The 26773-nt window shown below is 49.5% G+C and overlaps 1 protein-coding gene across 2 annotated transcripts; it reads right to left on the reverse strand.

The window, feature by feature from the left end:
• Positions 1-5772: 5772 nt before the first annotated feature.
• GATA3 (GATA binding protein 3) lies at positions 5773-26586 on the reverse strand. 2 transcript variants are annotated; one of them, XM_007104105.3, is made up of 6 exons: positions 26331-26579; positions 25281-25909; positions 22320-22856; positions 17066-17208; positions 12639-12764; positions 5773-8056 (listed from the first exon to the last, which is right to left on the reverse strand). In XM_007104105.3, exons 2-6 carry the CDS (start codon positions 25519-25521, stop codon positions 7772-7774), a joined length of 1332 nt encoding a protein of 443 aa, XP_007104167.1. In that variant the 5' UTR covers positions 25522-25909; positions 26331-26579; the 3' UTR covers positions 5773-7771. The 2 variants fall into 2 exon arrangements, with proteins under 2 accessions (XP_007104167.1, XP_007104165.1); XM_007104103.3 differs by having other exon boundaries at positions 5775-8056; positions 17066-17211; positions 26331-26586.
• Between the last annotated feature and the right edge of the window lie 187 nt (positions 26587-26773).

Here is a 26773-nt window from a genome sequence, read left to right on the forward strand (position 1 = left end):
GGTGACCTAAGGAGCAGAGGAGAGGGCTTGCTCTGGAATCGCTAAAGAAACACTGCACAAAGTCTAATCCCCAAACCGGAGCGTCAGCCTCGGATGGAATCAGGGGTGCAGTGAATTAAGCTCCAAGTTCCATGCCTTAACATCACCACCCATCCCAGGTCGGGAGCCCGAGTGGCAGCTCCAGGCCCCCGATCCAATTAAGACAGTAAGGTCCTCTCTTCTCCCGGTTACAAGCAGAGGATTGAGCCTCAGAACCTGCCCCACCAGTGAACCAGATCTGCATTCCCAATTTAATTGTTCTCAGGCCCTCTCATCTCCCCAGAGAGGCTGTAAACCTCTTAAGGGAAGGGTTGACTTCACTTATAGTTGGATTAGATGCTCACTTGCTTGGTATAATTTGGGGGAAGCTGAGAGAGGGCTGTTTCTCGCCCAGATACGTCCTGCTACTCACCAGCTAGAGTCTCTGAAATTCCATTCCAAAACACTGTCACGTGGGTAAAATGCTGTCCTGGAAATGCCCTCATTTATACCCAGTTAAGAAGGGCAGACTCACAGGGTCCGCCTCATTGCCTTAAACTCCACCATCACGGAAAGGTCCTAAGGAGCAAGAAGGTGGAAAAAGGGCTCCGTCCCTGCCCTGCTCACAGGAAGCCATCTCGTCCACCTGTCTCAATACACGCATCATAAAGTGAAAAACTTACTCCCACTGCACCTTGGAGTCCAAGAAACCCAAGTCACCCTGTGAGATTAGGGGCCGTGGCTAAGACTGCCCTGGGCTTGGGTAAAGAATTTCTTCACTCCCTTCTTTCTTCATCAGTACCCAGTGTACAGCAGCCAGTGAGACCAAACGCAGTCGATTAAGGGCCTGATGCCGATAAAGACAAGATCAGAGACCCCAGCTTCACATAGCAGGGCTAACCCTGGAGAGGGAGGGGACGGGACCCTCCCCCCCCCACCCCCCCGCAAGCCGTATCCTCCTCCGGGGGGACAGACGGCTGCTATTTTTTGACAAAAGAGGAGCAGGAGACGTGATGGTGAAAACAAGGGGGTGGAGTGAAACTAGGAAGGGGCCACGAGCCAAGGAAGGCGGGAGGCCTCTTGAAGCTCAAAAAGGCAAGAGAACAGATCCTCCCCTAGAGCCACCAACAAGGAGCCCACCCCGTGACCCCGTGACCCCGTGATCCTGTAACTTAAGCCTGTGAAACTGACTTCAGACTTCTGACCTGCTTCCGTGAGTCGTAAACCAGCAAGCCTGCCGTAGTGTGTTACCGCAGCAGGAAGAAAACGATACGGATGCTGGCTTCCTAGAGGCACCGGACCTGAGGTTCCCCAAGAATTTGCCTGAGAGACAAAGCTGTGTCGCCGTTGCTGCGGACCTGTTACCAGGCCTTGGAGGAACGTCAAACGCATCCTGTCGGCCTCACACACCCCCCAACCCCTGCTCCCCGCCCAGAACTCGGTCAGATTGGAGGCCACTGTGTCCAGTGAGGGATTTCAATTTCTCCTCTGAGGAAGGGACCCACCTAGGTTCAAAGCAGCTCATCGCACGGTCGTTTGTGAATCAAACGAAATGTGTCGCTCGTGTGTTACGTGCCCGGCACAGAGCTGAGTACGGGGGGGCTGGCCGCCGCTCACGGGGCTAAGCCCCCATCCAGGGGCCAGCTGTGCACCCAGGGGGTTCCGTCTCAGCAAACCCCCTCACCGGACGTGTGACCTTGGGCGTTCCTCAGCCTCTCCAGCCTACCTTTTTCTCTTCCATAAAATGAGGAGGATACTCTTCTCCCTGGACATGGCTTTTCTGGGAACCGGGCTTTGGAAGCACTGAGCGCCGTGCCTTCCATACAGGGTGCGTGCGACACAAAGGCAGCCCTCGCTTCTCCGTGGCTTGATGGGCCCCGGGCCTTGGTGGGGAGCCAATGTGTACTATAGCCTCCAGGCCACGTTCCCACCCTCATTCCCCTCATTGTCCAGCCCACGTGAGTCCCGAGGGCCAGACAGAACAAGTGACCAGCTCCCCTGTCCTTCTGGGAGGCCCCCCATGGTTCCAGGCCGCTGTCAGTGGTCCTCGGGTCTTCAGAAGGGTGAACGCGATGAGTTGACCGCTGGGAAGCTGGGAATTCTCTGAAGGAGGCCGAGCTTAAGGCCGCCAGGGAGCCCTGAAAAGTTCCAGGCGAAGGGCCGGGGGCTTCATGCACTCAGCTCGCAAGTTCACAGAAGACAGGTCCGCTCTGGGCCTGCCGTGGAGACCTCGGCAGGACCTCTGACTCAGTGTCACAGGCTGTCAACGAGGGAGTCCGGGCAGCTTCAGCGCAGAGCCAGCAGTGACCGTGGACGGGGCTGCGGCCGAGGAAGCTGCTGAGTTCAGAGACGCCTGTTTTACAAGACGCCCAGCAGCTGTCCTGGCCAGCTGTCAAGAGGCCAGCCCGGCAAAGGCGGGGGCGAAATCCTCCCAATACCAAGAAGGAGAGGGTGGCCGCATTTACCGGGTGGATTTTACTTAACGACCCCTCCCAGTTCATAAGATGGAGCTGTAATGACCCTCAAAAAGCACATGCTGTACCCAAGCCCCCGCCCCACCAGCCCCATACCTGGGGCCACCAGATTGAAAAAACGATGCCAGACCAACTATCCAAAAGACAGACCACACATGGCCCATTCGACAGCATCCCCCCAAATCTTGTCTCTTCTGCTTCTTTAAAAAAAAAAGAAAAAAAAAGAAAAGGGAAAAAAGTAAAATTTAACTTTAAAAATTTGAGGGGTATTTTACAAGTTTGATTAGGAAGTATTAACTAATTCTATAATCAGAAAAAAGCAAACAAACAAACAAGAAAAACGAAGAAAAAAGCAAAACTTTCCTTTTCTGGAAATGTCCACTGGCCTCTCCTCCAAAAAAGTTAGACCAGATTGGCTGATGTCTTGGTCGACTACCTGGTAGTCTGGGCATCGAGCCAACCCCGTCCGGATCCTTCCGCGGGGGAGGCGGGGGGGGGTCCCCATCAGGTCAATGCACTGAATTAGGAGCCGGTGCCAGGGGCTGGTTTGCCCTGTCGCCACACTACATCCTTCATTTGCACAAGGCTGGACCCACAGCTTCTTCCCTAGGAATCAGCAGATCCGCTCCAGGTGTTTGCAGGCCTCGGGACTGCTGCTGGGCCCTGGCAGCAGGGCGGAGTGCTCTGTACTGCACGTCTTTTGTTTAGCCTGAGACTGGGTCGGCGGGGGGGTGGGGGGGGTGGACAGGGAGGGTGTCCGCTCTCCAAATCCCCACTCCAAACTGTGCACACAGACATGACAGGGGATTGTAAAAGCGCACTGCAAACAATGTGTCTAATGTACCAGGATCCCCTGCAAAGAAGGTCAAGGGTGACGGAGGAACAGCCCAGAGAAACCAGAAGCCAGACAGAGCACCCCAAAAGGAACAGCTTTGGGGGAACATTGATCCATTTCCTCTACGGATCCTCTTCTCCCGAGAGAGAGAGAGAGAGAGAGAGAGAGAGAGAGAGAGAGAGAGCATAAGGAAAAAGAAAGGCTGGACGCTGGCTATCTCCCTAGAATAGGCTATAAGCAATTCAGGCAGACTTTCTTTACACAATGGATGAGTGAAATATGAATCACACGGCCAGCATCAGCAAGACAAGCAAGCCCTGTGTATTCCGCTCAAGAGGGGCCTGGACACATTTTGGAAAGAGCAGGGAATCTGCAGGCTGGGACACCAACTCCTGTCCCAGGGTGACAGTCACAAAATACAAGTTAATTTGTGTTTTGCAAGGTAGTACTGAGGGCAGATGAGAGTGGGACCACCCCAGCCCATCTGGAATCTTATTACAGCCTGCTCAAGGTTCTAACCAGGGGTGTGAGGACGTCTTTCCTAATAAAGCACGTTCTCCAAAAGAAGTTCAAAAATCCAATGGAATCATGGCATTTTTCTTCTCACATGGGTCTTAGACAGCATGTCTTCTAATGATGTGAAGAGCCCACCCCCAGAGAAATCAAACAAAAATCCTCAGATAACCCTGTTTGTTAGTGGCACAGCCAGGAATAAAAACCCAAGTTCCCAGACTCCTAAGACAGCGGTGGTCAGACATTTCAGACGATCAGTGAATTTCTCTGAATTCTGTGGTTTTCCCTTTATCGGGTTTTTGCAAAGAAGTGCAGACAAGTCCCAGTCTGAGGGTGTGTTCACACCAATATGAGCAAGATGGAATAAGCGAAAATGAAAATGTTTTTCAGAAGTTCATTTCATTTGAAAGTGCGGAAAGGGGTTGGTGTATTACTCGGCTGTTTTGGATCATGGTTAAAATTTATGCTCTGTGGATAAAACGATAAACTGTTATCATTCGAATGTTTTCATTGCACCTTTTTGTGATTTTTAAATTTTTAATTAAAAAAAATCCTTTAATCTCTGTTTAGCTTGGAAATGGAAGGGAATTTCTCTACAGGGGAGTCAGTAATGCCTGCTGTCCAGGAAGGATCACAAAAATGGTTTGAGGATTTGGGGTGGATTTGGGGTTAAGGACAGGGGAATAGTACACAAGAGAACGTGGAACCACAATGCTTCTAAATCTCTGAAAGGTCAGTGGGACAATTCACCATTGTGAGGAACACATCAGACGTGGGAAATGGATGGCATTTGAGTTTCCGAGCTTGAATTTTGTGAACAGGTGTTTTACTGAATTCTGATCCGACATGCATTACCTGGGAAGGATTTGCTCCTTTCACACAGTTTCTGGACTTCGGAAATACTAAAATGATGTCCTGTGATGAGGAGTCAGCTTTAAAAATAATTCTAAACGCTTAAAAAAGGTTTAGAAAATAGACATTGCTCTCAGAAGGCAGGTTCTGAGTGTCCTCACTTGTGCCACACCTTCTGCCTGCATGGAGACCAACCCAGGGGCCCAACCTTGCCACAGTTCACGTGGTTCTTTTCAAAGGGGAATAACCTGTAAATGTCACCAGACTGAGACGCTGGAAACTTGGTTTCTCTATTGCCTAATCTGCTTTTTTTTAATTTAAAAAAAAAAAAAGTGTTTAAATGGACTTCAACCTAGATCCTCAACAGGTATTTGTCGAATCAATGAAAGAAGTGTTTTCATTCAGAATTGTTACATCATGAACGTCCACTGTTAGATGTAAGAGGAGTTCATAAATGGCGACACTGTTCAACAACTATGTAGTTTGTGTTTTTTCCATTATGTTGGCTTTTAAAATGTTTTTAAGAAATAATCCAAATCTTCACATATATTCCCATGGATGTGCTAAATGCAGCTATTTCAAAAGCGAGGCAGAAGAGATGGAAAATTAATTAGGAGTACAATTTACTCAAGAATATTGGAGCAGCGTTTTAGATCTACAATCTTGTTCTGTTTTTCTAGAGGAAACCCTCTCTCCTGTCGCTGTTCTAGTGTGTCTTTTTTCTTTTAAGTGAAGAAAGAAAGAAAGAACAAAACTATTGAAGCCATGAAAACATATGATAACATTCGAAAGGAGAAACTGGAGAATAGTTACGTAGTTTTTTTTTAATCTTTTGCATCATCCTCCAAAAATATCTTAGAATGTAAAATCCGTGTACAGAATGATAAAATGACATTTGTCTGAGGCAGGAATAAGATCAAATGTGCCACTATCGCTATAGCACCTAAAACAAAATGTAGCTGGAGTGTTGAGTTTGGGATTTTGCTACGTGTGCCCCCCACCCCTGCCCGCCCTTCTCCTACCCCCAAGAATGTCAAGAATTTGAACTCCTGTTCTCAAGGTGAAAGGGCATTCACTCAAATCTGTATGAAGGAAAAAAGTGGCCAATCCTGAAACATTGGAACTCTCCAATAACAGCGCCCAAGTTTAAGATGGCAACAGACGACCACTGCCTTGGGTGTTTCACAAGTAACCGGAAACCACATCCGAATTAGGAGCCAGTCAGATCTTCATTTGCATCTCAGTAATCCTCTACTTCTTTATTTCAACATTGAGCTTTAGGCTTGAAATATTTGCTAAGAAAGCAGAGAGGCGATTAACAGAGATTTTTCAAATGTGTGCCAGCGTTACACATTCTGTCAACAGAGTAAAAGGAAACTATACAGCGTGGGTTACAAAATGGTTATTTCATGTTTCGCAAACATTCCAATCAACCCTTCACTGTGATGCTATTCAACAGTAGAAAAGCAAAACAGAGGTGAAGCCCAGCTCCTTTCCATCTTGCAGAGATCCATCACCTGCAAATCCACCCAAGAATCCCGACGAGGAAATCTTCCTGTTTCTCCTGCTAGAAGATCGTCTCCTTGAGGCTAGACAAGGAGGAGGGAACGGCAGCTCAGAGGACCACAGCACCTACTCCAGCCTGGGGATGCCTTCCTCTGGGCTGCATCCCATGAGCCCCAAAGATCCCCAGTTGCCCAGATGAATCGATGTCGACTGTCTGGGGTTTGCCTGATCTCCTAGTGAATAACTGAACAAGTTTGGGCTTTGTTATGTTGTTTTGTTTTGTTTAAACTCCTTTTGCTTCAATTAGCTAGAGCTACCAGATTTTAGAAGAGCTTGGCCACCACTCTTGATACCATGTTATGTGGTTGTTTTTCAATCTTTTCACTTTTTATTCTCTTTTTATATTATTGTTCCAACAGACTGCATGAAAGGCAGCGATCACTAACACAGAACACAACAGGTGCTAACATTCAGCCAGGTTGCTCTCAGAACCCGGGCTGTCGGGCCTGAGCCACTGACATGCACGCGGGTAGCTCATACACTGCTACCCTCATAGCACAGGCTGCAGGAGAAGTGACAAAGGACAGATGCTCTTGTACCCTTAGAAGCTATTTAATAAATATCATTGAGAAACAAAAAGGAAAAACAAAATCAGCCCTGTGGCGCACAACCACCTTAGGTCAACTGAATGTCATCTAGTTTTATTCAACCAAAAATTGAGAGAGAAGGAAAATATTAAAACGGAAACACACACAAAAAAAAGAGCAGTTCTTAACACTAGCAGGAAATAAATTTGTACAACAATTCAGTCTGTATAATATGATGAAATAAATCTACAACTTCTCTTATTTTGGTGCTTTGAATTATACATACAAACGACAATTACAGGGACTTGTTCACAAAGCATGGAGGCCTAGGAAAGTCTAATCTGAACGCTCCACGGCAATCTGGGAGTGTAACGCGTCGCCCGGAGCGATAGAATTTCCTACACAGAGGCCCACAGCTTTGAACGAATGATTCGCCTACAACATTTTTCTTTTTTTTTTTCCTTTTTTTTTTTTTTTTTTTTTTTTTTTCTTTTAATGCATCAAACTGTGACCAGGAAAAGGAAACAAAACTGGCAGTTTGTCCATTTGGATATCAGAACTAGTTTCTTCTTAATTTCCACACTTTATTTTCTTCCATCGTCCTTAAAATGCATGGTGTCCTTCGTGCCTTCCTGACAGAGGCAATAAAGTCTTCTTCTTCCAATGTACAGTATTTCTTACAATATAAGTTATATGCAATGTTTAGCGATTTTTTTTTTTTTTTTCACAGCACTAGAGAGACCCTGTTCAATAGGGAATATGAGTCTGAATGGCTTATTCACAAATGGTATCCAGATTCAGGGAGTGAGAACACAGACACCACAGTGGGCTCCTCTGTCCAAGTGGCAAACATCGTGTTGCTTTCTGCCTGCAAAAACATATAGATCCATCGGGTTTCGGTTTCATGATGCTGCTCCTGCAAAAATGCACGTAGAAGGGGCTGGAGGGACTCCCGCCTGGAGATCTTTGAGCATCGAGCAGGGACCCTAACCCATGGCGGTGACCATACTGGAAGGGTGGTGAGGTCCGAAGGAGAGGCTGGAGGGCGGGTGCATCGGCGTGGGTGTGGTCAGCATGTGGCTGGAGTGGCTGAAGGGTGAGATGTGACTGAGGGAAGACATGTGTCTGGAGAGGGCGGCGGGGTTGAACGAGCTGCTCTTGGGGAAGTCCTCCAGCGTGTCGTGCACCTTTTTGCACTTTTTGGATTTGCTAGACATTTTTCGGTTTCTGGTCTGGATGCCTTCCTTCTTCATAGTCAGGGGTCTGTTAATCTAAACAGAGATCAATGTTTTGTTTTTTTTTTTTTTTTTTTTTTTTACTTTATTTGGCTGGCTCTGAAATAGTGCAGACTTTCACACCCCAACCCGGGTTCCTCTGACTGCCCCGGATCAGGGATCTGCTTTCAGGGGGCCCCTTCCTCCCCACCTTCCTGCCTCCTTCCCAGGGACCCAGAGTCCTGCAGGCTAGGGTTCTGCGGTGGGGGTCTGTCAGCCTCTATCAATTTCAGAAACCAAGAGGCCACAGGTAAGGTGTTCCAAGCAGGGCTTACGCATTACGTTCATCTGCACCAATCATTTGGGGGAAAGTTTGCCTCAGGGAACTTTCTGTCTCCAAGGACCATATTCTAGAGACCCACCCAAGATGGTTGTATTTCTCTGCTAACTAAAATATAATAATAACTTGTTTTCTTCCATTAGAATGACCTTAGACTATTTCATGAGCATGGAGGCAATGGAGGGATTTTCAAGGGGGAAATAATATCTCGTCTACTGGTCCAAAATCTGTGTTAGGACTGTGCAAGGACTGCAGGGCAAGTACTGTTTGTCTCTGCCTTGAGAAGCTAGGACTGCTTCCCTCTTCAAAGTAATGTCTGGTCGTCTCTCTTCTGACGAACTTCTCTAAACAAGAGGTGCTGTAAAATCTTCCCCTGAAATGTGTTAAGTTCTGGGGTCATAATTTAATACAAAGCGTCTTTCCAAAACCTAAGCTCTTGCCCACGCCACAGCAACTGTGATGATTGAAAGTTGCAATTTCTACCTGGTCCTGACTGTCCACTTCTTACTAGACAAACAGCGAAACAACCAACCCACAAGAATTTAATATCCACTTACGGGGTACAAAGCCCTGTGCTAGCCTGAAAGCACTCTCCTCCTAAAAATCAAAGACCAGGCCTGAAGTTGAATAAAGAGACGGAGGCAAGCACTAGTCTTCCGTCTCCGGGACAGCAGACCATCGCTCTCTTTCTGGTAAGCCTCATGCGTTTTGTTTTGAATACACATTTGTTTTAGCGGGGTGGGGAGAAGAATCAAGAGAGGGGACTTGACAGAGCAAACTGAGATCACTCCCCACGAGGAGTCAGAATCAGATCGACCTCAATAGCGGCCATCTGCCCCGCAGAGCAAACCAACCACACGTCTGGCCGTGTTCCTGGGGAAATAGGCAAAGGGACTCAAAGAGGGAAGGTCAGGGTCTCGGTCACTCCTGACTCCTTGGGGAACAAACAGCTCCTTCCTCCAGGGTCCTTAAGGGTGGAGGAAGAGAAGATTTCACAGCTCTAGGATCTGCCCGTTTGCTCCAAAGGCTAGAAAGAGATAGTTAAGGAAGAGAGAATCTAGCAGCCAAGAAGGCCAGGCTCCGACAACACTACTGAGAGCAGCAAACCCACAGTTTCCTGGGCCTGAGCTGGTCACCAGGAGAGGGGTACAGAACCACTCCGTGGGACTGACACCTGCTTTCCCCCTTGTGCGGGAAAGGCCACGTGAGTGACGATAGAGGACCTAAAAGGTCGTTGCCCAAAGAACGTCTCAGGGTTCCTTCCTCAAAGTCATCATCAAGATAAAGATGCAGCCTACAGAGGCGATAGGAATCTACTGTCACATCGAATCTCCCCCAAGATACTGCCTAGACACACGGCTCTTTACGCTGATATCTAGATATGCAGAGCCAGGTATCTAAATATAATATCTAGTTACACAGATAGCCACACAAAGCCAGATAACTAGTCCCAACACTGATACTGAGATAGGTAGTTATCTACACACCTAGATAAGAAGACAGGAACTAACTTAGGTCGTGCATGGTATCTCGATGGGCAGAACAAAACACAACAAGAGGAGAATGTTAATAGATTATTATCTCTTATTGTTAAATACACAACAAATCCGCCTCCTTCTGTGAAGTCTTACTAAACCAGAGAAGGCAGAAGAACCACTCTGGTGGATGAGCACGCTTCTATCTCCCAGCCACTGGGGCCCAACCATGAAGTCGGGAGCTAATTAAGAATAGGGTGGGAGTGCGGAGTGAAGAAGGTTCCTTGACCTGTCTTTGATTTAATGAGAAATTCGTATTCCTCAGAAATAGGTATTTTTTTAGACTGGACACAATTGAGGGCCTATCTTACTGTGGCTGAGTAGTCAAAGAAATTTATAGCTGATTCATTTCTCATAATTCCTATACTTCTGTGGAAATAGGAAAGAAGTATATATACACACACAATTCATTACTTTGGACAGAACTTTGGTATATTCTAAAATTAGAAGGTGCTTACTCTCCTCTGCTCCCTATTAGTTCTGAGGTCACTGATCTCCCCACAAGGCCTTTCGCAGTTCAGAAATCCATCCTGGCCCTTCTACTTCATCAGCCACGTTCCTTACTTCTCTGAGTCATCATTTCTTCAAGTAAAAGGGAAATCAAAATAATTTCTGCCCTGTCTACATCATGGGACTCTTTGAGGCTCAAATGTAATCAAGTAACATGAAAGTTCTATGCAAAACCATACATTACAACCCCAAAATCGTTTTATCGGCTGTACCAACCACTGGGTAGCTCATAAACCCTAAGGCCCCAAATCTTCCAGATTTTAATCACAAATCTGCTTCTCTCCACGGCAGTGAGCAAGGAAATTCCCCAAAGTGAAAACGGGCCTGGGGTTTCACTGCTGATAAATGTACACAGACCACAGTCTGAGGATGTGTGGGAGAGAAACGATGGATTGTGGTAAGACCCCAGTTCCGTCAACGCCGGGCCCCTCCTCTCGAGAGCGGACGGCATATGGGCAGGGAGGTGAGTGTTACGGGGGTCCCCGGGAATCAAATCAACTCATTCCCAAGAAGCACAAAAGGACTAGATTGCTGGGGTCACCCTGGGAAGTTCTCCTGTGATTCAAAAACTCTAACCAAAAAAGCTTCCTCCCCAATTCCCAGGTGTTTCTGGGTAAGACGCGTTGACTGCCAGAATAGTTCTGAGCAAAGCCCTCCGCCTTTCCCCGTTCACTCCCAGACATTACCAAAATCAGACTGGTCAAGAGACTTCAGGAGAACCAGACAGAGCCAGAGAGATGATGTGAGAGAGGCAGGGAAAGACAGACAGAGACAGACAGACAGAGAGAAAATTCTTTCTCTGGGATCAACATAAACTTCTGGCCTCATAAGGGTCATGGCCTGTCAGCCAGAGTTGCTGCAGGGAAAAAAAAAAAAAAAATAGCTGAAATTTTTTTTTTAAAGGTAAACATATTGCAAAATGGGAGGACCCCCAAATTGAAAGGTTAAAAATGACACAGCCAAACCCATGTGACTAACTGACAATTATCATTCTGCTAATGTGATCTAGAAGGAGAAAAGCATTCTTTTCCCTGGTAAGGATAACCTCCGTCGGCTGCTTTGCAAGAGTTCTCCTGGTGAGGACAAAGTCAGCAGATGAAATCTCTCAGCCATTTCATCTGGTATCTTTTATTCAGAGAATCCGTTTAAAATTCACCAAGCCTCTTTACCCCTCAGTAACTGAATCGCCCTGAACTCCTGCGCCATGCATTACAATCCTATTTACCTTTCTCTTTTCACTGGCTCATTCTCTCTTTTTTTTTTTTTTTTTTTTGCAAAACGTTTAAAAACTCAAGGAAACATCAAAATATGACTGGTGACTTTGGTTTTTCCAAGAGAAAGATTTTTCTCCCCTTAAAAACCCAGACCAGGCCCACCACGCGTACTGTTTCCAATACAAACTAAGGGGCTGGGTCATCTGCTTTAAAGCCTTCAATCTCAGCAAGGCCACGCTGTGCCGAGTCCTTTCCTAAACTGGGTCCTATTGCAATGCCTTTTCTGAGCCTTGTCACTGGGCGATTCAAATGGATAACCAACAAGGACCTACTGTAGAGCACAGGGAACTCTACTCAGTATTCTGTAATAACCTAGATGGATAAAGAATCTGAAAAAGAATAGATATAGGGCTTCCCTGGTGGCGCAGTGGTTGGGAGTCCGCCTGCCGATGAGGTGGGTGTGAGTTCGTGCCCCGGTCCGGGAAGGTCCCACGTGCCGCGGAGCGGCTGGGCCCGTGAGCCATGGCCGCTGAGCCTGCGCGTCCGGAGCCTGTGCTCCGCAACGGGAGAGGCCACAGCAGTGAGAGGCCCGCGTACCACAAAAAAAAAAAAAAAAAAAGGAAAAAGGAAAAAAAGAATAGATATAGTATAGGTATAACTGAACCACTTTTGCTGTACACCTGAAACTAACACAACACTGTAAATCAACTACACTCCAATAAAATTTTTTTTAAAAAAAACCAGGGGCTTCCCTGGTGGCGCAGTGGTTGAGAGACCGCCCGCCGATGCAGGGGACGCGGGTTCGTGCCCCGGTCCGGGAAGATCCCACATGCCGCGGAGCCGGCCGCTGAGCCTGCGCGTCCGGAGCCTGTGCTCCGCGGCGGGAGAGGCCACAACAGTGAGAGGCCCGCGTACCGCAAAAAAAAAAAAAAAAAAAAATCAGAAACGGGACCAGGGAAGGGGGATGCTGTGCACTGGGCATCATCCGAAGGGGGCCACTGCGGGGTGGCGGGGGGGGGGGGGTGTCCCGGGACACTTACATTGTGCAGCTTGTAGTACAGCCCGCAGGCATTGCAGACAGGGTCTCCATTGGCATTTCTTCTCCAGAGAGTCGTGGTTGTGGTTTGACAGTTTGCACAGGACGTACCTGCCCTCCTTGCTGCTGACTGGGGAGCGGGAAGAGAGGGGAGGATAATAATCAAAACAAATGTTAAATGGGTTTGCAGAACTACGGAGACCGACTTAAAAAAAAATTATCACTGAAATCAAAACTAGCAAGTGGCCCACATGAAAGTAATAAAGATCTCCAAAAGCTGCATCAAGAAGACAAATGAAGCCAATCCACTGGCATAGGAGCAGGTCAGACCATAGGTCAGCGGTCAGCACATAGCCTGCTGTCCCCTGGGGAAGGATTCGGGAGGATGAGAAAGCCGACATCACCTCACCGACATAACGAGTCCCCCTCCCTCCCCCACAAAGTTTGCCAGATGTTTCATTTTTATGGGTAGCAATTTTGAATTCACCAGACTAGTTTGGGTACCAGGCTCTCGGTGGCTTCCTTCGCCAGGCCTACAGGAGGTCTTTTTCAAGAGCAACTGCCCAGAAAAGCAGTTCTCAACAAGGATACTGGTCATCACAATAGATCAACAGCCAAGGAAGAACAAACCCAAGCATCAAAAGCGCTTTCTAGATCCCAAATAAAGAAACGCAGGATGATAAGGAGGGCAGAGTGCTGACAGAATGAGAGAACGTCTGCGCATGTGTGGCTGGCACACATGGGATGGGCCACGGAGAAAGCACCAAGCCAGACATCCTACGTGAACAAGACCCCAGCCAATCTGCAGCCATCCCAAACGTGCACGGCCCATGCTTTCAGATTTGGTCACTCGTGACAGCCATCTTCATCCTCTTTAGGTGGCTTTCAGTTACTGAGACAAACTGAGAGGAACAAGGAATTTTGCAATCCACCAGGAACACTGGCCCCGCTCCTAACTTCATTTCATTTCACCCTCTTGAAAGTAGGTGCTTCCTATCTGCTGTTCACAGAGCAAAATGGTTACAGGTCAGAGGTCAGCCCCAAGCTGAATTTTCATTATTTGATTGTGTCACTGCCTTCATTTCCTTTAAAAGGGAGATTTTTCTTTCGCTTTTTGACGCACTTAAAGGTATAAGGGAACTATTTCCTACGTCCATACGTTAAAAAAGAAAACTTAAGCTCAAAAACTTTTGAAAGGAAATGAGGTTGGGTCACTTGTAACCATATATCTCTCATCTCCTCACACCCCCTTGCAACATAAAAAGAAAATTTCAACTTCAAAATTATTTCGGTCCCTGGGACTCAAAAAATATTATCAAAGGCAAAAGAAGGAGTAAGAATTCGGCTGGTCTTTATCTGTGATCAAGAACATTCTGGCATGGTTATGAAAGCACGGAACAAAAGGACAGGGATCAGGGTGTGCTTTTCCATCAGTATTTTATCCAGCAAGAAGTTGGGCCAAACACCCGAAGAGGTCAGATATTGAAAACCCAGTGGCAATTCTGAATGAACCAAGCTGATTCCTTTCCTTTCAAAGCCACTCAATTGTTCCACAGAGAGGCTGCCCCTTCCCACAGGTTTAAATAGCAGAGCTGTGGCTTTTTTCCATTTGTTTGTTTGTTTTTAGTAATTCTTAGTTTCTGTGTTCTGAGGAACTAGAAAGGAAAAACAGCCCTTCTCCCTCATAACTGAGAAGGTTCTACTTTTGAGTTGTCCATTTGGAAAATCATTCACGGCAGTCCAAGAGTGCTGTCTCTTATCCCATATGCCTCTGGTCCACCTGCCTTCATGAAACATGATAATTTAAGACTTAACCGTTGCTCTTGTGTACTCTTGAAAATGATAATATGAAATCGGCGCTTAAGGATTTTGACAACTACGTTATCATGTGATGATTATTATAGTCCTGGACTGGTTTTCCCCCTTTAAAAGCAATACTTGGATATAATAGACTAATATCTACTCAAGTACCGGATTTCCCAGCCCAACAACTGGGAAGGGATGGTACAAGTGCACGATACCAACCGATAAAATAAGAGTTCCAAATAACCACGCTCATGGCGCAGCCCTTTGCAGTGTATTGAAGGTAACATGAATCCAAACGGGCTTAGACTTTATGAGAATTTATACAGAACCTCTAAAAGTCACACTGTTTGGGTCACTAGCAGAAGACAAAGTATATTAATAAAGCAAGCTAGTTGTGAGACTTATGAAAATCTTGCAACACTAGGAAAAAAATTCTATGGGTCTTCCCTTCTATTTCCTGCACGAGTTTATTCAGTGTTAGATATGCATCTATGGAAGAGCTGACTACACAGAGGGGGCAGGCAGGGTGGTCCTTCAGCAAGTCTGCAAATGTGCAAAAGCAGCAAACTGGAGAGACAGAGCAGGGAAGGAGGGACAGGAAATAATAGGAGAGAACAAAAAGAAAGTTCTAGGTATTCAGAAGTCAAATACATCTAAGGGCTGAAAATATACGTATATATATCCTGAATGGGCCCCGAGTGTTTCTCTGGAGCATGTGAATTCTATGGAACTAAAAATTAAAAAACACCCAGAAGAGATGAGTAAGAAAGAGAAGGCAGCTTCACATGTGATAGCAAAGGAACTCTAGAATTAAAAGTAATTATTACTCAGAGTTCTAGAGATTTCTTATGAAAGGTGAATGAAGACAAAATTATGTAAAATGCAAGTCCAGCCCTCCTGTACAATCTACCCAGACAGAAGAAACCCCAAGAAAATGTCAAATGTACTCTTGCTCATCAACCAGACAACGACGGGGTCTGACACTTTACTGCTCTCTTTTTCCTTCTTTACTTTTACCTTAAAAAAAAAAAAAAAAAGTCCAATTATAATGGTACCATGACTTATTTTAACAAGAAGTTTTTTGTTGTTAGTTTTCTTTCTTTTGTTTTTCTTTCCTTTTCTTTTTTTCTCTTTTTTTTTTTTTCCTAAGGCCAGGTTTTGAGTGATTCAGAACATTCTTTTGTGGTGCGATCATATTCATTCTGTGCTAACATCTCCAGCCATTTTTTTTTTTTTTCAAACACGTCTTGTTCTGATACGTTCAAACATCTTGATGTTTAGGTTGGGGAAGCGGAGTTGTTGTTTATGAGTTATCTCCAGAGCTCAGATATCCGGCAGCTTTTTCCTAGGAAGTTAGCTTTGCACATGAGAGAAAGGAAAAAAAAGAAGTACCAAAGAGCATGGGGACAAGTCGGGGGAAGGTTGAGAGAGCTGGAGAAGGGGGCAAAGATCAGAAAGAATAAAGCCTAGAGACCTAGGATTGCCAAAAATTAAAGTCACGTGGGCACTGCCATCCCTAGAAAGATTTTCCTTCTTCTGAAGAGGATGTGAAAGGTGATGATTTGCACTAAAATCTGATGGAGAAGACAAATAATTCTTTAAAAAGAATGCAGAGGATTTGGGAAGGGTCCACCTTAGAATCTGAGGGATGCTGCTTCATCCATTAATTTGCATGGGGAAATTCCCCTCCTCCCCTCTCTACTGGGTGAATCACCACAAAAAGCATTTTGATCTCTTGACTGTGGTTACAGTTATCATTTGCCAAGCCTGCTTTTATTTGTCTGTTACATACACTTGCTATTCAATCTGGCCTGAGATTCCAAAGACAAGTTTGCAAATGAACCTCTCAGGCTAGTTTTCCTTATAAATGCTTGCCAGTGCCAGGTTTTCTCAAGTATTCCTAGGGGTCAAGAGGTTTAAGAAGGGGACAAAGAGCGGGGAGAGAGGAAACGATCACCGACCCGCAGGAGTTCAAAGGGAAAATAAGACCAGACACTAGGGGAGACCAAGAAGCAGGACAGGAATCACACAGTTTTCCCCACAGGAGTTACCTGTGGCAATTCCTCAATTCTTCAGACCAAGGAAGAAGAAAAACTCCACTAAGTCCAATGGCTGCTGTTTGCGAAATTCAGCTAATAAGCCCTGGCACATGAGATCTCATCCGTGGCACTAAGGCAACCCTGAGACGGTAATTACTTCCTAGGAGCCCACTTGTATGACTTCAGAAACAAGTTCTGGGTGGCACCTGGGACACTCCATCCCCGTACTGAATTCCTCTGTGAAACCGTGACTATCAATGCATCTTACATCAGTCACCCTGGTCCTGTTAAAGCAATCATTCTATCAGTGAAGACATTTAAGATTTGATAACCCGGAAGTCAGCAACCTTAAAAATGTGATAAGTGACTTAAGAACCATGGAGGGGGAGAAAGGCGAGGGCGGGGGCACCTTTCTGTATATCTAATTTGAAAAAAAGAAAACAAAGAAGAAAAAAAAAACTATCCCAAGCAAGCTGATTTTGAGCCATCCTGCCAATTTCCAGCGGAAAGCTCTTCTTCCTGAAGAGAGGAAGTTAAAGGCACAAAATGGAGAGTGTTGGGCCAGTGCTTCCCAAGGACAACTCACCAGCCTTCGCTTGGGTTTGATGAGGGGCCGGTTCTGTCCGTTCATCTTGTGGTAGAGCCCACAGGCATTGCACAGGTAATGCCCTGTTCCATCTCGACGCCACAGTGGGGTAGACGTTGCCCCACAGTTCACACACTCCCTGCCTTCTGGAAACAAGATCACACATAAGTCACTTATGGAAGGAAAACTCACAGAAAAGCTGCCAGCAGAATTAGGGAATGAAAGTTTTAAATGGAGATTTTTCTCTATCTCTTTTTCCTCTTTTGGGGAACTTTCCCAGCTCCCTTGAAGGTGGTTCCTGAGTGGAAAAGAGTTATTGTATGACCCTTTCATGGCCTAACCATTCCCCGTGTACACACACACACACACACACACACACACACACACACACGCACACACACAGCTCCCAGCCCAGGAAACAGCACAGGAATCAGTAGCAGCAGAGCCTTGTCCTGGGCCTGCCTGACTTGATGGGGAAGGTCAGGCAGAGCCAAGGAGGAAGGCGAATTTCAACTTGAAACAGTTCCCCGAGAAAACCCTGAGCCCCGGTCGATGGCGAAAGCACAACATTCCATTCGCTTCCCTCAGAGGAAAACAAAGATGATCCATTATCGTCACCAGGTCTGTCTATGCGGATTGATTAAATAATGAAGATTAGGATGGGGCCAAAGGAGAGATTCATCGATAGCTAGATAGAGAAACAGATAATCAACAGATGAACAGATGGATCGATCGGCTGATTGATTTTAGCACCGAGGGCCTTAGATTTTACTTCCAATAAAACTGTAAATGTCCCCGGCTGGCAAGGAATAGATGAAGACCCAGCAGGGTCCACTCATTCATTCCCCCATATCTTTTTTACTCTCTAGAAAAAAACAAGGTTTTCTGTGGTTTTGCAGCCACTGAGACCCCAGTCTGAAGGTCGGAGGGAAACGCAGAGCAGTCTTGAAGGCAAGGAAGCTGGAGATGGGGAGGGAGGGAAACAGAACCAGGCGAAGTGTTGGGAGGGGGAGAGTCAGGAGAAGAGGCCAGTTTCTGGGGGGAGGCCCTTGGGTTGGCTCATTAACCAAGACTTGCCTGCAGTTGCTCTTTTTCCAAAAAAAACAAACAAACAAAATCAACAAAAAACCGGCCAGGCCGGGTTGAAACAGCACTCACTCCAGGGGCTGGGGAGTGACAGGGACCCACCTCCAGAGGGAAAGGCCCCGGAGAGAAGCCCTCCAGATACCATTTTAGGAGGAGGGGAGTTTGCTCACAGAGTTCTTCTCAACTTCCTCGGGAGGAAGAAGAGCAGGACGGTTTCCGGGAGAACTTGCCCCGCTCCCGGGGGGCCTCGTTCTCCTGGCGAGGACGCACCGGCCTCACTGACAGCCGAGGGGGACCCAGGAGGAGCCCCTGACCCTGCAGGACCAGTGGCTTCACCAGAGCTGGTGCCCCCAAGAAATGGAGTCAGGAAAGGGTCTTTAGGGTGCTGGGAAGGGGCTTGGGGATGGTAGGGGAGAAAGATGAGCCCCTACCAGTTGTTTTAAGAGGTTAATCAGCTGATCCCAAACTACCAGGAAGACGGGGTGGAGGAAGGGAACCCGCAGGCAGGACGCTTGGGCATCTTGACTCCCCACGAGGAGGGCAAGGCCAGCCCAGGGCCCAGGGACCTGCTCAGATTTAGGAAACCCCCAGACCAAGTATGAGGGTGGCAAGGAATTTACACCCCTGAGCCTGGGCTTTTCTCCAGGGACAGGCTCTCAAAAAAAAAAAAAAAAAAAAAGTTAAGGAGTTGAGAGATTTCAATTTCTTGCTCCAAATTCCAAAAGGTTCTTAACCCGGGGTCTACAGAGTGCCTTCCAAGAGCCCCTGAGATTATCCACAGAAACGTGGCCCTCATGGGCCAGGAGCATTTGCTAGGCACCCAGCAGCTCCGAGTGGGCTCTGGGCTGAATCACATCCAGATTCCTCTCCTTTGGGGTCAAAAGCCTTCAGGATGTGGCTGCTGAAGTTGGGAGAGGCACGGAGAGGAGGAGAGGGTGAGTGGGTGAGGAGGTGTGGCCGCAGGCAGAGCCAGGGTCCCGCAGTCCTGGTGCCCCCGGTGGGCGCTGCGTCAGCCTCTTCTGGGGACACTGGCCTGGGCTGGCAGGCTCCCCATCCTGTGCAGACAGGGGCCTCGGGCTCCCAGCCGTTTTGTCCCAGACCTCTGGGGGGTTTCTCGGGCTCCAAGTCCCCTCCATCCCCAGCAGCTCGGGCTGGACGGCCCCGCTCCTGGGCACCTGGGCCGGGGGGTCTCCCTGCCTGACGCGATTAGTCTGATTTCCTTTCCTTTGTCAGCCAGTGGGGAGGATAACAGCTTCCTTTTCCGAGGGACCTTGAAAGCCAGCAACAGTTGCCTCTCCAGCAGTTGCACATTAGAGCAATTTTCTGTCTTGATTCACTCGGCAAGTTTGTGATTGCCTTGCGTGGCTTTTTCTTATTTTATTTTATTTTTTTTCTCTCCTTGTTGCCTCTCATCTGTGACTTCAGCAAACAAGCAGTTTTCCTAACGGAGGCCCTGACTGTCTCCTGCTTTCTTTCTCCTCGCTCACCGCCTGCTGTGAGCTGCTCAGACAGACACCTCGCTCTTAGGTGACAACCACAGCGCCAGGAGGCCTCCTAACACTCAACAGCCATTTTCAAACACCCCTTGGCCTCCGACTGAAATCCTGAAACTGAGGCTGCACTGAAGGAGTAGGGAGGCTGCAGAGAAAAAGGGGGAGCTGGATGCCCACGGTGGAGGAAGGGGGCAAGCTAAGAAATGGTCCCCCCTGCCACACATACACACACACACACACACACACACACACACACACAAACACACACACACACACACACACAAAAGGCTTGGTGTCTTGTTTGCAAAGACACATCTCAGCCCAGACAGCCCGGGCGTTAAAAAAGCAATAGGTGCTCTAAACCACAGCTCAACCGTTTCTCCAAAATGCGACAACCCTCCCTTCTCTGGGCTCCTCCTTCGGACGATAGCAAAGAGGTTAAAGAAAAAAAACAGAAAAGCAACCACTAAAACCAAGAGAATCCCCTTCTCAGGAATTCCCACTCCTTCCACCCTTCTTCACGGAGCCTCGAAACTTGCCCTGCACGATCCACGTTCCCAAAAGTGCCGGCTCCCTCGCTGCCCGGTTGTGTGTGCTGCTCTGGGTTTTTCTGACTGTGAGAAAGGAATAAGGAGGAGGAAGTCAAGAGCCAAATTTAAACCGGCTCCTCTCCTCTCCAAAAAACTAAAAGAAAATAGGTATAGAGGTACCCCTGGCTCTGGTTTAGGGAAACCGCAGCCCTCGCCCTCCCCCTCCCCAAATGTCCCAGGGAAGAGACAGAAAAGCCAGGCAAACCCGAAGACAGAAGGTGTGCACGACGGAGGGGGAGAGATCAAATGCGGAAATGAGGGCAGAGGACGAGAGGCATTTGGAAAAGTCACTCTGTCCCCTCCCTACACAAAACCACCACCCCAGCCTCAGAGACCATCATCTGGCCCCCAACCTCTTAGCCCTACCAGAAAAGAGAACTTTCCAAAAAAAATCCCACCCCGACTTCAAAATGGACAGGTTGTTCTCTTACTGCCATCAGCCTCGGAGCCTTGATCGAGCCCCCTCCGCCCCGCCCCCGCTTTTGTGAGCAGATCTGTACCCCGCCTCCCGGGGACCCTCCACTCGCCCAGGCAGCCAGGCCACTTTCCTGCCCTGTTCTCCCTTCCTCTTGCTTTCTCTTCGGCTCCACCAGCGAGCCCACCTCCCTCTCCCTCTGCGGACTTTCATGTACTGAACACGCAGGTCTGAGTTTTCTGTCAGCCTAACCGCATCCGGGCTCTATTAAAGTTCCTGGCTCGGGATAAACAATGCAACTGTCGCGTGCAGCAGTCTGAAAATAATTGGATTAGCTAAAACATATCAACTAAATAGAGACAGTCCTGCCCAGGCAGTCGGAGCGAATGTCACCCTGGAAAAAAACCCTGGAAACTGATCTCATGGTCACAGGGCACCCAGAGCCCTCCCTCGGAAGTTTTCTAAACCCTGGTTTTGCAGGCTCTCTTTCAAGACTGGCTGTCTCATCCAGCAAGGACAAGTGATTTCCACCACTTCTGTGTATACAGAGTCTCTACAGAGAGAGAGCAGAGGGTACCCAGTTGGGACAGATCAGGACAGAGGCGCCCACCCTGAAATGGACACCCCCAAGGAGAAGTGCCAATCTTCCCCAAAACCATCCCAACAAATACAGTGAAATCTCATCTCAGAGACTCCCCGACTCTGTTTCAGCTGCTTCGACATTGGTGGTGGATTATTTTATTTTTAAAGCAGAAATACTCTGTGTGGGCTTTACTGTTTCTTTTCATGCCAGCCTCTACACCAAGAGAATAAAAATGTGGCTCGCTTTTAGCTGGGGCGTGCTTTTCTGAGAGAGGAAGCAGAGACACACCTGGGGACTCTTTCTCCATCCTTCCTAACCCCTCTGGCTTCAGATCAGTCGGGGAGTAGGTCATAAGACGCCTTCCTTCCCTGCCTGAGCTCCCAGCACTAGAAGATACTGCAGTTAACTAGCCCTTCTGACTTCCATTGAACGGCCTCCCCAGGGCAGAGCCCACCTCTCTACCCAGAAGTCAGGATGGGAGACTTCTTTTCGACGCAGAGAATGTGTGTCCTATCTTTGCCACGGTCCCGCCCCCGGCGAAAAATATACACACGCTTTATTTATACATGTCTGTGTAAAGGGCTGTCCCCTGGTGACTGTATGACCCCCTCTGAGCTGAGCGGAGGAGAACGGTCAGGACGTAGAGGCCAGGGGGGTCAGAGGAGGGACCTGTGTTTGTTTGGGTTTCAGGAGGTTTCGTTTTAGCACTAAACAGTAAAGATGTATTCTCTCCCCTTCCATTTGCGCTTGGAAACTGACTAAAGGTTACTGCCAGCACCCAGAAGTTCCTTGGCAGGACAGGCAGGAGATGGGGGTTTGTTTTTGTTTGTCTTTTTTCCTTCCCCAGCTCTTGGGGGTGGCTTTTAAATCAGATCTCACTTGCCCTCTGCTCTGAAGACAGGAATGAGAGAGGACACACCTCATTCTTTCCCCGCTGGAAGAATGGGAAGATATTAAATCTTTGAAGGGTCTGAAGGGCCACCCAGCCCCCGGGAGGGGCCGGAGGGCACGCTCTAGTCCCTGTCCCGGATTTTGGAGCAGGGAGGGGGGCGAGGGGAAAGGTCTCGAGGGGAGAGGAGGTTCCTACCTGTGCTGGATCTGGCCTTGGGCCTCGACTTGCATCCGAAGCCGGTGGGGGAGCCCCCGAGCAGGCTGCTGGGCGGGAAGAGTCCGGAGCTGTACTCGGGAACGTAGGGCGGGTAGGTGGTAATGGGGTGGTGGGCTGAGGCGGCCGCCCCTCCCAGGGTGGTCATGCTGCTGCGGGGATGCGCCGACTCGAGCTTCATGCTGTCAGGCAGAGGCACCTGGTACTTGATGCACTCCTTCTCGTCCTGGCGGCCCGAGCCGGCTGAGCCCGGGGTGGACAGGGACGGGTCCGGGGAGACGTCCTTCGGCGGGGTGGGCGGAAAGGTGAAGAGGTGCGGGCTGGAGTGGCCCGCCGACAGGGACGAGGACGAGGCTGGGGGGTAGACCGACAGGGGCCCCGGGGAGCCGTGGTGGATGGACGTCTTGGAGAAGGGGCTGAGGTTCCAGGGCGAAGCGGTGTGGTGGCTGCCCAGCGCCTTGCCGCCGTCCAGCCAGGGCAGGGATCCGTGCAGCAGGGGCGGCCGGCACACCTGGCTCCCTGCGTGGGTAAAGGGGAAGGCCCGGGAGAGAGACAGGCGAGTGAGAGCAGCCCCCAGAGGCCTGAAGGCACCTGGGCATCCTCCCCCTCCACCCCAGTCTCCCTGGCAAGACAATCCCCACACAGACCGGACCTCACACTCCCTGATCCTGGGGGCCCCAGCAGTACCTGGGCCAGCACGCCCCGTTCACCCCTATCTCCCCACCAATGTCCCATCAAATCCAGGGAATTAAGGGCCTGTGTCTGACACCCAAGAGGTGCTGCCACGGAGCAAGAAGGGCCCTGGCTTCCTTGGCCTCTCCAGATACACTTTCTGAATCACAGCCCTGAGGTCCCTCTCTGGAACCTGACTTGATTTATTGGTTTCCTTCAATGGCCCAGCGGCCCCCAGCCCAGACCTAATCCCAGGCAGCCTGATAAGAGGGTGGGCTGGGAAGGATGAGGCCTGAAGGGGTGAGCCACACAACCGTTCAAAGCCAGGAGAACACACAGACCCTAAGAGAGGCCCAGCTGCAGAGCCAGCTCCCCAAGCCCAGAGCAGGGAGAGGGCTGGCAAGAGAGGAGAGGGAGCATTTTAGGGTTACTTGCACGTAACCCCACTTAACTGCTTGCTCGAAACTGGCCAGGCCTGGAATGGGATTTGTAGGGAAGTGAACCACTCAGGCTGTCGGAGAAAGTTTCCAAGCCTGGACTCTGGGATGGCACTTTTATCTGCCATTCTCACCCTCCCAAATCCTACTGGAAAAAAATAAAACAGGCCCATATGCCCCCAGAGTTGTGACTCCACCAGTGCAATATCTGAATTTTCACCTGAGCCCCTGAGACACAAAAAATTCCAGTTTCTGCGTCTATTTCACTCACACACACAGTAAACAGAGCTGTCGTTTGAAATGCAGAGTTTTAAGGCAGCTGTAACTCAGACCAGAAGAGGCTCTGAGAGGGGTAAGTTTAAACCGCAAGAACAAATCCACACACTTATTGATCTTTTAATCCAGTACCTGTCTCAGCGTTTGACATTCTATTTAACCATTAAGAACAATACCGAAACTAAAATCTTAAGAGAAAGGAAGGGGAGGGGAGTAGAGGGGGAAGGAGAGCTCTCTGAACACCAAGGGTCAAGCTTCACATTATGCAGGAAGTAGTATAGTAAATAATATTAAGGCTGCATCTACCGCATTTCCACTTAACTGCTGATCTGCACAGAACAAGGGCAAAGAGCGCCCCATCCGCAGAAACAATTGTTTGAAACCTGGTGACAGCAGGGAGGAGAACGCCTGCTGCCCTAGGGGCTCTGTCATCGGCCCCAGCCCCGGGATCTAAGTCGGGGAACCAGGGCAGACCTCAAGTAAGATCCCCTCACAGTCCCTGCGCCTGAAATGTTGCAATTTCTTCTTTGGGAACACGCTTTACAGATGGAAAGCCTTAGGAGCTTTTACCCCTCAACTACATAGGGCTGGGTTTCTCTCTACCATTTCAGAACTCTCCTGAATTCCTCAAGGTGAAAGAGAAAGAAAAAAAGAAAAGAAAGAAAGAAAAGAAAAGGCAACTGGAATCGCTCCTCCATAAGAGGAAACCCTGATGGATCCCAAATCTTCTTTGGGAGCCTAATGGGTCTGTTGTAGGGCCGAAAGAGAGAGCAAGGCAAGAGTTGCGGGGAGCAGGCAATGAGGCAACCAAAAAGTGTAGACGGAGGAAAATTCCGTGCAGCCGGGAATCTAGGAAAAACCCCAAATGTCTCGAACTTAAGACGGGAGTCTTTCCACCAAAACCCGGTCAAGCACCAGACTTCCCTTCCTCAGAGCCTAGAGGGAGGAGATGTGCCTAAAAACCAAATGCACTAGCTTGGGGAAAGGCCGAAACACAGCGGTGGGAATAAATACGTTTCTCGGGCCTTTCTGGAAATGTGCCGGAGAAACATACCGAGGCACGCCGGCAGAAGCCCCAGAGAGAGAACCAGGGGATAACCGGGGGGAGCGAAGCCCCTAGAAAGAACCCAGCCCCAGCCAGGTTTGGCCGGCACCGGATGCCCGGTCGGGGGAGCGGTGGCCGGTGGAGGCAGAGGCTCGGCTCCCGGCTCCCGGGATCTCGGAGGCCCCCGAACCAGCGGCCGCCCGGGGAGAGAGGGCTGCAGCGCGGCGCCCGCCAGGTGAGCGCCAGGCCCAGGGGACCGCAGCCGCGCAGAGGCGCCTGCTGCGACTGTTTTGAAAAACAGACTCTCGCGACGATCGAGACGCCTTCCTTGCCCATTTCCGGGCCCCAGTTTTTTTTTTTGTTGTTGTGTGTGTGTGTTTTTTTTTTAATGAAGCAGCAACGGCACTTGGGGGCTTTGGCCGGGTATCCCCACCCCCTGGTCCCTCCCTGCCTCTCCGACCCGAGAGACCCGGGACAGCTGGGCGGAGGTCCCCGCACCCGGGGCGGACTCACCGTGGTGGGTCGGAGGGTACCTCTGCACGGTGGCCCTCACCGAGTTTCCGTAGTAGGACGGAACGTGGTTCCCTTGACCGTCGATGTTAAAAAGTACATCCACCTCCTCCGGCAGGGGGTACTGCGCCGGGTCCATGTAGGAGTGGCCGAGGCCCGGGTGGTGCGTGTCCGGATGCTGCCCGTTGAGGACCGCGGGGTGGTGATGGCTCACCCAGCGCGGCTGGTCCGCCGTCACCTCCATGGCCCCGGCTGCGCTCTCGCCCTCTCGCCGGGCCCGGAACCCGCGCGCTGAGAGGGAGGGCGGTCGGGCTGGGAGGTCGGGGGCTACGAGGCTCTGCAGGTGCTCCTGCCGTCGGAGGGGCGGGGGTCGTTCAAAGATTTGTTTTCAGTTGGGAAATGGGAAAGCTAGGAAGGAAAGGTGAGCAAATGAGATTTTTTTTTAATCTTTGCGGGGTAGTTCAGCGAAAAGAAGAGGAAGAAAAAAGAAATTCCAAAAATTAGGTATGGAAGTATAAAGGGGGACCAAATTGTAAAAGGGGGGCGAAGACTGGCTGGAATTCTGCAAGTGAGGCGCCTCTGCACCGGGGGCTACTCGGCGGCTCCAAGACTGAGTCTCTCTCCCGGGTCACCTGCAAAGGAGAGAAGGGGAGACCTGGATGAGGTCCTAAGTGCTTAGCACCTGAGTTTATGAAGTGGCACCACCTCCCCCCGAGCCGCCCGTCCCCGCGCCCGCGCCCCCGGGACACGCACACAGGACGCGCACACGCGCACGCCCCCTCCGGAGGTCGGAAAACCGGGAGGCAGCGGGGGACTGAATGACTCCCAAATACATCCCCAGCAGCCCGGCTCTCCCGGGAACCCGGGATTGACTGAGCGGTTCCAACTTGGACGACAACTCCCTCCCTCCAGGGACCCAGGTCCCAGGACCTACTTTCCAGCCTCCAGAAACTCTCCAAGAGGAGGGTTGAGTTTTCTATGTTTTAAAGTCCTCCCAAATGGAGAGATAAAACAAATCAAACTTTAAAAAAAAAAAAAGTCGCCGGTACCAACCTGGGTAGCGAGGAGCAGAGAGGAGGAGGAGGAGGCGTGTGACCTGGGAGAGCAGAAACTGCCCGGTCAGATTGCGTGGCTCGCTCTGTCTCGCGCTCTCTCCGTCTCTCTCTCTTTTCCTCTCTCTCTCTCTCTCTCTCTCTCTCTCTCTCTCTCTCTCCCTCTCTCAGTATTTTTTTTTTTTTTTACAGGGAATGCATTCTTTCTGAAAGTATCAAGACGGCGCCAGGCAGCTCAGTGTTCGCAGACAGCTGTGGCGCGACGGAACTTAAGGAGGTTCTAGTGTCATCCGCGCCGACGGGGGAGGAGCCTGGCTCTGGCGAGGAGGGGACAGGATCACCAGCACAAGGAAACTGCAACCCAAACCCGCTCAGGACTTCACCGCCCCCCCCCTCCTCTCCTCCCGCCCCTCCACTGACCGGAAAGGGGCGCCGCGGAGAGCG

This window comes from Physeter macrocephalus, chromosome 11, assembly GCF_002837175.3.
Source record: "Physeter macrocephalus isolate SW-GA chromosome 11, ASM283717v5, whole genome shotgun sequence".
Classification (NCBI taxonomy): Eukaryota; Metazoa; Chordata; class Mammalia; order Artiodactyla; family Physeteridae; genus Physeter; species Physeter macrocephalus.